The following is a 10,704-nucleotide window of genomic DNA, read 5'->3' as shown; positions in this document are numbered from 1 at the left end:
CTGGGGAGCAAAGCTGCAAATCAACGAGCCCATAGCTCCAACAGACTATAGGCAAAACCCAGTGGATCACTACAAGTTGTTGCAACTTTGGGGAATTTCCTCCGGATAAAAAAGGCTTACAAACAGGGACCAGGACAGCTTTATAATATGCACAAAGATCCAAAGGAAACGAAAGGTAAAGAAAAAACAAACAAACAAACAAAAAAAGCAACAGCACGAAGTAGTTCAAATGTGTGTTTTACGCATGCCTCTGTGCGTCTGCCTGTTCAGCTCCACCTACACGTAAAATGACATTTGGCTCAGCCAAGACGTCCGTTGTCTATGCTCACAACCATTACAACAAACGAAATTATTCCAAGCAAATCATTTGGTGATTTGAAAGCCTAACAAATTGACATTTTCATTCTTTAAGATGAAGAAACTTTGTCTTGAGCAAAACTTCTTTCCTGCCACTTCTTTCTGTCATTTTACTGCACGTTTGTTACCAGTTTCCATCATATTTGTGTCACAATAAATCCTGAGAAAATGTTTATTATAGCAGCAAAAGGAAATGTGCAATAGTAAATCATATGCATTAGGTTCTCAAATCAACTGTTAATCTGCAGGGAGGGCAGGAGTCATAAACTGAAAAACAAATGTGTAGACGAACAGGAGAGCTGGTAGGAAGAAAGAAAAGAAAGAGTCAGAGCGCAGCGCATCCTGTGGATAAAGATGCATCCGCCGCGATCTCCGTCTCTCTCTCTCTCTCTCTCAGTGACGCGCTGTCATTCATTTCAGCACCGAGACAGCGGACAGCGCGCTTGGTCACAGTTCAGCACTAGACAAAAGATATCAGTAGTTCACTCTGTGGCAAATACATCCATGGCACTGTCCATAAGGCAGAAAGAGAACTCAACACTGTCTTCTCCACAAGTAGAAAAATATAATAATAAAATAATAATATAACGCATTTTATAATGGGCTGGGTTGAGGGTGAGGAAGACAGAGTCCTGTCTGTCTGTGTGTGCCTGTAGGTGTGTGAGTGGGGAGGAGCAGAAGAAGTGAGAGCTGTCAGATAAGTTTGTGTTATGTTGTAGTTACGTCGGTTGGGACGCTACTGCGGAGCGGAGCCAATTTCATTTCTGTGCCGATTGTGCCAGTTGCGCCAGAGCGCGCACCTCTGTGCCAGGCTCGCGCTCTGCGGCGATTTGTGTTTATTCATTTTAACAGAGATGCTGACCAGAGAGGGATTAATACACACATTCACAGGCTACGCACACACGAGCTACCCACAGACTGAGGGGCCGATGCGGAGCACGGAGAATGCCTCTCACTGATAATGAGAGGAGAAGTCCCTGCAATCCCGGGTCTTTGGGTGAACAGTGGGGAACATAGGACCTTTTTTTAAAAAAAGGGTCCTATGTTCCCCGGTTCCATACAAAGCGGGGAACATAGGACCTTTTGGGTGAACAGCGGGGAACATAGGACCTTTTTATAAAAGAAGGGTCCTATGTTCCCCGGTTCCATACAAAGCGGGGAACATAGGACCCGGGGAACATAGGGATGATCCCATGTGGAGAAGGATTCACACTCTAGCATGATCACACCTAAAAGCTCTGACAGAACCACTTCAAGACCAAAGACAAAGACAACAAACAATGCTTACATTCAAAACAAACAAAAAATATGTCAGTCTTCATTTGGACACAACTATACATAAAAAATTCTTACCGGCTTTGGACATGTATTTCGAGCATATGGCTGCTCGGGAGAGGAAGCTATTAACCTGTTCAACCTCCTCCCCGATAGTGGTTCCAGCACCTTCTTGGTTACGCCCCCCCCCCCCCCCCCATTTTAACTGTAACACATTTACATGAATTTTGAGTTATCATTTCTAAAACAAAAAGCGGGGGCAGAGGACAGACAATCATAATGTGTGGTACAAATGGTAACAAATACATCTAATTGTCATTATTACCTCACACATCCATGAATGCGCTTTTGCATGCATTATGGAGAGAAATGGGCGCATGCGCAACAGGTCCTCCAACTCCGGACAGTGGTCAACAACTTTCTGCAAATACGGCCAATATTTGCAGACCACATCTGAGCAAAAAAACTGGATGGTTCTTGAAGCTAGCTCTTTTTGCAGGTACATGGGGTATGCGAAGATTTCCCCACGGAACATATTAAGTCCCTTCAGCAAAACCCCATGACGGCAGACAGCTACTTCAACGCCTTCCTCATCCAGTTTGCTGTTGCTGTTGGCAGACTCTCGTGCTGCTGACCACTGACCGCCACCACATCTCCCTTTGTCTGGATTCTTAAACAGATGACGACAAATACAGACATTTCCAGTTAGTTAAATTTCACAAACTAAGCTGTAAGTCATGGTAGTACGGCATTTGATGCAGTAACGCCACTCTATTACTTAAATAAACTGAATAATTTTTAAAATTCGAAAATAAAATAGGCTATAAGCATTCATAGAAATTAGAAATTTGAGGTGTTACACATGAAGAAATATAAATGTAGCTTACATGTCCAGTTGTTTGATGGACATAATCAACGAAGGATGACACCTCAGCATCACTGGCCAAAAAGACTCCATCAAAAAACCCTTCAGGTCTTGAAAGAAATATATAGATGTGGGTTACATTTACAGTATAAAAGTACTTTGTGACTAGCGTTTCACTGTACATGAATGTTACACACCCAGGTTGGCTTTTAAAACGATATAATTTTCGGTTCCCGTCCACTGCAACTGCCAACATGGAGGGTGTGCAAGCAGGGCACTGAAAATGCTGCACCTGGGACAGCTTGTCAACCTCAAATTTGGCATAGGCCCATTCGAGGAAGGCCCTCTGCATCGTGTCCCCACATATCTGACCGCTCTGGGAGCAAAAGTGAAAAAACAACACAAAACTGTACGTAATCCTACAGTTATTAATACACAACTGATGATGTGTCGAAGGTTGGCTTCACACTGTGGTCATGGTGAAAAAATGGCTCTGTCAAGAAATGGGTGCTGAAACTTTGGGATTGTAAGGACAAGTCCTAACGATGAATCAGTTGTTTAAAAAGTGATCTAAACAAGATAACTTAACCCTCTAGGCGCCAGAGTTTATTTAGGAAAATATTAAGTTTGGATTTCAGGATTTCACAAGGCTGTAGCTTTTAAATGGTCAGAGATAAATCTATGGTGTAAATGAGAAAAATATTCACAATGACCAAAAGTTTGTGATAGGAGTAAATCCTACTCATCTAATTTGCATATTGTGACGTCACCGGGTGGCAGCCCCATTGGATTACGTGACTTTCAGTAACACTGAATTTGAAACATATTTACACAGGAAAAAAAATTATATTGACATCTCATCCTCAAAGTAAAGGAACAGGGGTGTGATTGGAGCACATTTACAGTCCCCCCCCCCTCCGCCCCCCTCCCTCCCAGCCCCGTCGATCCGTGTCGCGGTAGTACCGCGGACGAGCAGCGGTGCCGCGGCGGGACTCCTCGGCCGCTTCGGCCGCCGTATGACAGACTTCCCCCCGGCCGGGGGAGGGAGGGGGGAGTCTCCCGGTCGTCGGCGGCGCCGGGGCTCCCCCCCCCCGGCCGGGAGTCTCTCATACAGCGGCTGAAACGAGCGAGGAGTCCCACCGCGGCACCGCTGCTCGTCCGCGGTACCGCGACACGGATCGGCGGGGCTGGGAGGGAGGGAGGGGGAGGGAGGGGGGGGGCGAGTGTGTGTGTGTGGGGGGGCGCACGGTGTTTCTCAAGACCTGAAGTTCACTTCCTGGTTGCTCTGAGCTGCGTGAGCTGCGTGAGCTCCGCAAGAAAAAGCGGAGCGCCTGTGCGCCAATCAAACTTTTTTTTCTCAGATATTTTGTAGTAAAACACACCCACAAATGACGTGAGGATTGAAGCTGAACGTGTTCGCCATCTAGTGGTACCAAGCAGTAACAATATAGGGCAGTAGATTTAAAGATATGGGCTGTTTTATCCAAGCATGCTGCCTGTCGCAATAATGCGACTTTGGCGCCTAGAGGGTTAAATGATAAATCTACTCACTCGCCCGAAGAGTTTAGTTCGACAGTCGAGCATGCTGACGAAAGCTTGTCGCGACATCCCTGGGGCAGTGATTTTAAGATCCTCATACGTGGCGAACAAGTCCACCATGTACAAGGTCTCAAAATTGACAGTGGCTGGCCAGTAACCACTGTCAACCAGATCACTTATGGTCACTGGCAAGGTTTTTCCACAGGAGCAGTTCACCAACGGAAGAAAGAGGTTGTATTTTCCTGAAATTTCAGAGAAAAAATAATTATCTCTTAAAAATAAGTAGCCTAAATAAATAAAAAACAATATGAAGAAAAAAAAAGTTACCATTCATTCCAATCAAAATAACTTGTTTTCCCTTGGAAAACGTTGTTTGACCCGTGGAGCAGTCGCAGCAGGGAGCAACAATTGGTAACAGGCAATCTAAAAAGCAGAATTTTAGTAGTGTAATTGAAACCAAACAGTCTCCAACAGTGAGGGTGTCATGTTTGTTCGTGTAAACCAGGGCTTCTGTAAAATGTAAAACAGTCTATATAACTAAAAACTATACCTTTTTCTTGATAAGAGAATTTCCCTCCTTCGTGCTGCTGAACAAAAGTGGATGGCGGCAGGTGTTTGAAGAACCCCTCCACCATGGATGCTCTGTTATGCAGCACCAGGGCCTCGTGTGTGGAAAGGTCACAGGCTGTGCAGTACAGTGATCGTGGTAAACAGTCCCTACACATCACGACTGCAGCCTTGTGTCCACAATGATGGCAAACCCCCTCCTTGGGCTTCTCAGATGACAACATATTGTTCACCATGAAGGGCCTCATCACTGTTCAATTCTCCAGAGAGGAAGTTTGCCTGTTCCTCCATTGTGAGGGGAGAGGTTGTTCAGCACCACTTCCCAAGAGGTCTCGAACATCTTGAATGAGGGAGTCTGATAATTAAAAGGGAAGAAGGCAATGGTAAATCTGGGCAATTACCACATAACAAATAAGGAAACAAGTATTAAAGGGGGAAAAAAACCTAAATTGGTGGTCACAGTTTCTCCAGTTGTGTCAGTAGATGGAGCACAGGAGGGTGTTACGCTTGCTGAAGACACTGCAAAAGTATGAATATCCATTTAGAACTTGATCAATGAATAATGAATGCAACTACTGATGAAAAGATAAAGAACCAACCGGAGACTGAATCTCGTTTTCTCTTCTCCCCAGCTCTACATCTTTTTGGCAGAAGTTGACCATCTTTGTCCTCACCAAGCCAAACACACGATTTTTTGGAGCGTCCTTTTGTGTGTCCATGCTGATCTACCTAAATAAACAATTGAACCACAGAATAAACAACCGCCCACCAAGGTTATGGCCACCCACAAATATTACATTATATAAAAAACAATGTTATATTAGGCCTACATACCTAAAGATATGAACCAGGTAACCTACTGCACTTTGTTTTGAGTGTTTTCAGTTTAGCGCCTTGATACTTAATTATCAGTATGATTTTTCCACCACTGAGATAATGTTATTAGGGCCACGGGCAATCGCACCGGGCACTACTGTTATTGTGTGGATTTTTTCTTCTTATTATTAGGGCCACGGGCAATCGCACCGGGCACTGATCCCTACAGCTATGAAATAGCTGCAGGGACCAGTGCCTAGTTAGTGTGACTGCTGAAGCAGTCACACTATTGTTCTTCTGTTTGGCCATTTTCTTCCGCCTTTTTACGGTCTTCTTCTAGTCCTTCATACTTTGTGCTATTTCAACAATTCATATATCAAAACGTGCAGCTTTTTTTGAACTTTATCGGCATTACTTTTCTCTTTTTAACTATTTATACTTTTTCAAATATTTAACTTTTTCACAAAAAATCTCACATTCATCAAAGTCTCAACCTCTCTTCTCTACAACTCCACTGTAGTGTAGGGGTTAGGGTAACTGCTTGCCAACCCTAAGGTCACTGGTTCAATTCCGATGGAAGAACTTTTGTTTTGTTATGTTGAATTCTGTTCTCCTCCCCCGCCTTCAATTGGTTACAGGTGTTTGTTATCTCCTTGATTACTCGTACCAGTTTGCAGCACATCATCACATTACAATGAATGACAACAGTTTTGAAAGCTATGTGCTCTCTGTAGCCCAGTGGCAGAGTAAAGACTTAATGATCATAAGGTCATGGGTTCGATTCCTGCCTCAGTCATTTCACATCATTGCTTGACTTTTGATTCCAATTATTCAGCTGTCATTGGACAGTCTTTGATTCCTCATAGTATAAAGCTCATTGTAACTCAGGTTCTCTGTGGCCATATAGTTAGTGTGTTAGGTGTTGTGCTATTTCAACAATTCATATATCAAAACGTGCAGCTTTTTTTTAACTTTATCGGCATTACTTTTCTCTTTTTAACTATTTATACTTTTTCAAATATTTAACTTTTTCTGCAAATTAAACTCTAGACAAATTATTTTCTCCAGTTTTGTAGCCACACTTGTCTTCTGGCTAAAATTCTGGTCAAAAATGCAAAGAGACTTAGATAATAATTTAAAATATTTTTTAAATGCAGCCAGGGAGCTCTCTGCTCTCATTCAGCCCAATGCTGAGAGTTCTCCACAACTCTGTCTGTAGTCCAGTTGGTTACAGGTGTTTGTTAAGAGACGCATTAATTGCTTCTGCCACCGTTTGCAGCACATCATCACATTACAATGGCAACATGCTTATGTCTGTGCTCTCTGTGGCGAAGTGGCAGAGTAAAGGTTTATTGATCATGAGGTCGTGGGTTCAATTCCTTACTTTTTTTTTTAAGCAGAAGCCAGTGATCCTCTGATCAAAGGTTTTCTTTACCCCTCACATACTGTCTCTGTCTGTAGCCTAGTGTTTAGCTTGCTGGTCTGGAGACCTGAAGGTTACTGGTTCAAATCTTGCCTCAACAACAATTATAGTGAATTATTTTCCCAGTCGTCCTCTGTTGACTTCTGATAACTTGCTTCATGTTGAAACTGCTGCTCTCAGCCTGAAATTCACAGAAATTTTCATTCTAAGTCATTCAAGCTTGACTCTCAAGCTTTCTTGATGTTGACAGTGTGCAGATCATTAACAGACAACAGTCTCTGCAACTGTGTGTGCACCGTGGCCTAGAGGCAGAGTGGAAGTCTAATGACCATGAGGTTGTGGGTTCGATTCCGACCTTGGTCAAACATTTGTATGGTGATCACTGCTTGCACTATTTGCTAATTCTGCAACAGCGTTCAGTTGCTATCAGCAGTCACACCATTTCCATTCTTGGAAATGCTTTTTCTAGTTATTTTTCCACTTCCGGCCAACTTTCGGTTCGCTACTAGTCCTGCAACTCAAAGAGTTGCAGGACAAATTATATATCAAAATGTGCGTCCTGATCGGGATCGGTGTGCTATTACTTTTCTCAACAGTGTACGAATTATTCGCGACGTAAGTCGCGATTTACTGCGCAAAATTTTTGCATGTAAGTCAATGGGACGGGCGGGAAAAAAAGAGCGAAAAAGACCAATCATTGGAGTTTAACAAAAGTCTACTGCTCAGGCATACTTTCACCTAGAGACTCCATTTAAACTTTAAACAGTAGATACAAGTCTTGTGTATTGTCGTATTACTCCACGTTTTGATAGGTCATATAGTTTTTGATCAATCCCTGATCAATGACCATGATCATTTTTGGAGAAATTATGAGTTTATAATGGGTGTGTATTGCATAGAATGTTCGTGTCAGAGTGCGTGACATCATCAGTTAGAGTGGGAGAGAGTGAAGAAACATTCTGTATTTTTTCTGGATAAACTGTGAGCACGGCCACAATTTACACTCTACAGACATAATTTTTTCAGAATTTGTAAGACAAACTTGTTATCTCTCATGTCATGTGCTCAAAATATCAGAGAGACTTACAGAACTTACAGAATCAGCCTCTGAGTGCGGCCACGTCTGTCCCTGCTCCTCATTGAGTCCAATACAAATATTTTCTGAGAGGAGCAGAACGGCCTAATGTTTTAAAACTGCCAGCGTCGCCAAAATATTTACTGTAGAAACACCAAATCGTACCGAAATTTTCAGTAAGTCCTTAGAGCAACGTTGATCTGTGTTTTGTTCTGATAGGAGTTACCGTTTTGTCATGCTGAGCCTAATTGTGAGACCGGTTTAGAGGCAGAAAATGGCTCTTTTTCTCCACGTTTCTGTCTGTCTCAGCCTGCGGGGGCCCCTATCGCCGTGGTAACCTCTTTGATCCTCAGGCCAGAGCTCGTTAACTTCATAAACAATCCACCTGGCGCTCGTTTAAATGTTTATAAACACAGACACAGCTAAATCAGACTGACACAGGATGCAGCTACTAACTAACTACAACACACACACAGACTCTAGAGCCAGCTTCATGTGATTACAGTTACACACACACACACACACACACACACACACACACACACACACACACACACACACACACACACACACACACACACACACACACACACACACACACACACACACACACACACACACACACAGTTAACCTAATGTGGTTACAGCTCCTCCATATCAGTGCTTATAGAAAGATGATCATGTCTGTCTGATCAGCTCTGTCTTGACCTTAAGATCGTGGGTTTGATTCCCATGTTGACAGAGATGGCACAACCCGCAGTAGCTCCCGTGGCCCATTCAAAATTTCCCGAGAGGAAATTTTCTAGTTATTATTATGAATTATTGTTATTCAAATCTTTATACTTATTATTATTAGTGTGAATGCTGGAAGCATTCACAGTATTGTTATTGTGTTCGGCCATTTTGTTTCTTTAAACTTATTATTATTAGTGTGAATGCTGGAAGCATTCACAGTATTGTTATTCTGTTCGGCCATTTTGTTTCTTTAAACTTATTATTATTATTATTATTATTATTAGTGTGAATGCTGGAAGCATTCACACTATTGTTATTCAAATCTTTATACTTATTATTCTTACTTCTTCCGCTCTTTTTCTGCATCTAACTAGTCCTTCATACTTTGTGCTATTTCAACAATTCATATATCAAAACGTGCAGCTTTTTCAGGACATTTATGCTATGACTTTTCTCTTTCATACTATTTATACTTTTAAAAATATTTAACTTTTTGTGCAATTTTTCTCCCATAGGAAATACATTGAAACAGTCTTCAAACTCTTAAAATCTTCTGCTTCATTCAGCCTCTAATAGCTTCAGCATACTTTCAGCTACAGACTTCATTCAACTTTTAAACTGTTCACAAACCTTTCAACTATTCAGCTATATCTCAGCTTGTTGATATCTTCAACAGTTTCAGATATATGTATAGTTTTAAAATCATTAAAATTTCTGACAAAATTCAGATTTAACATGAAAGTCAATGGGACGGAATGTTCGGACGTTGGCAGTTGGTAGAGTGACAGAGGGTCTAAAAATCCTCTCACATTTTTCTCTCTATCCTGTCAGCACGGCCACAGATTACACTCTACACACATAATTTCGGGCATGCTTGTAGACAAGCTCATCCTCGATCTCTTCATGTGCTCAAAAAACCAGAGAGACAAACACAATTTAAACTGGGAGCCTCCGAGTGCAGCCAGTTCCCTCCCTTCCTCTCATTGACTCCCATTCAAAAGTAGGCGCTGATTTTCTAAACGTCCCAAAGTTTCCAACCTGCGACACAATCAACAATTTTTACTCTAGAAACACCAAAGTGACATGGACGCGTTCAGCAAGGTCTTATGGTTCGGAAAATGTAAACCTTTTGCTCGTACTAAGTACAGATTTGTCGTACATTAGATCTGTTTGAGGGTGTCACAGAGCAGTTAAAGCCTATGGTTAAAGCTGCCACCATGCTATGGCATGGTCTGTCTGTCTCTATCTATCTCTCTATCTCTCTATCTATCTATCTATCTATCTATCTATCTATCTATCTCTCTCTCTCTCTCTCTCTCTCTCTCTCTCTCTCTCTCTTTCTCTCTCTCTGTGTCACCCTCTCTATTTGTCTCTCTCTCTTGTTCTCTCTGGGTCTGTCTGTCTGTCTGAAATGATATTATTCAATACTATATACTTCTAAATAATAATAATTATAATCCCTCCCTTCCTCCCTCTCTCTATCCTTCCCTCTCTCCCTCCCTTCCTCCCTCTCTCTATCCTTCCCTCTCTCTTCTGTCTCTCTCCTTCCCTCTCTCCCTCCCTCCCTCTCTCTATCCTTCCCTCTCTCCTTCCCTTCCTCCCTCTCTCTATCCTTCCCTCTCTCTCTTCTGTCTCCCTCCTTCCCTCTCTCCCTCCCTCTCTCTATCCTTCCCTCTCTCCTTCCCTTCCTCCCTCTCTCTATCCTTCCCTCTCTCTCTTCTGTCTCCCTCCTTCCCTCTCTCCCTCCCTTCCTCCCTCTCTCTATCCTTCCCTCCCTCTCTCCCTCCCTTCTTCCCTCTCTCCTTCCCTTCCTCCATCTCTCTATCCATCCCTCTCCTTATCTCTCTCTCTTCTCCCTCCCTCCCTCCCTCTCTCTCCCTCTCTCCTTTTCTCTATATCTATCTATCTATCTATCTATCTATCTATCTATCTATCTATCTATCTATCTATCTATCTATCTATCTATCTATCTATCTATCTATCTATCTATCTATCTATCTATCTATCTGTCTATTTATCTATCTGTCTGTCTATCTATCTACCTGTGTGTGT

At 42.5% G+C, this 10,704-nt stretch overlaps 1 protein-coding gene across 1 annotated transcript; it reads right to left on the bottom strand.

Moving 5' to 3' along the window:
• Positions 1-1,675: 1,675 nt before the first annotated feature.
• On the bottom strand, positions 1,676-5,326 carry LOC146960472 (uncharacterized). The gene is made up of 9 exons (XM_085772346.1): positions 5,203-5,326; positions 5,048-5,122; positions 4,587-4,958; positions 4,364-4,459; positions 4,049-4,278; positions 2,695-2,873; positions 2,520-2,607; positions 1,958-2,302; positions 1,676-1,837 (listed from the first exon to the last, which is right to left on the bottom strand). Exons 3-9 carry the CDS (start codon positions 4,849-4,851, stop codon positions 1,676-1,678), a joined length of 1,365 nt encoding a protein of 454 aa, XP_085628472.1. The 5' UTR covers positions 4,852-4,958; positions 5,048-5,122; positions 5,203-5,326.
• Positions 5,327-10,704: the final 5,378 nt, after the last annotated feature.

The sequence above is a fragment of the Trachurus japonicus genome, unplaced genomic scaffold (assembly GCF_045865225.1).
Source record: "Trachurus japonicus isolate A0001 unplaced genomic scaffold, Traja_1.0 AP030310.1".
Classification (NCBI taxonomy): domain Eukaryota; kingdom Metazoa; phylum Chordata; class Actinopteri; order Carangiformes; family Carangidae; genus Trachurus; species Trachurus japonicus.
This window is presented reverse-complemented; position numbering and strand designations above follow the sequence as displayed.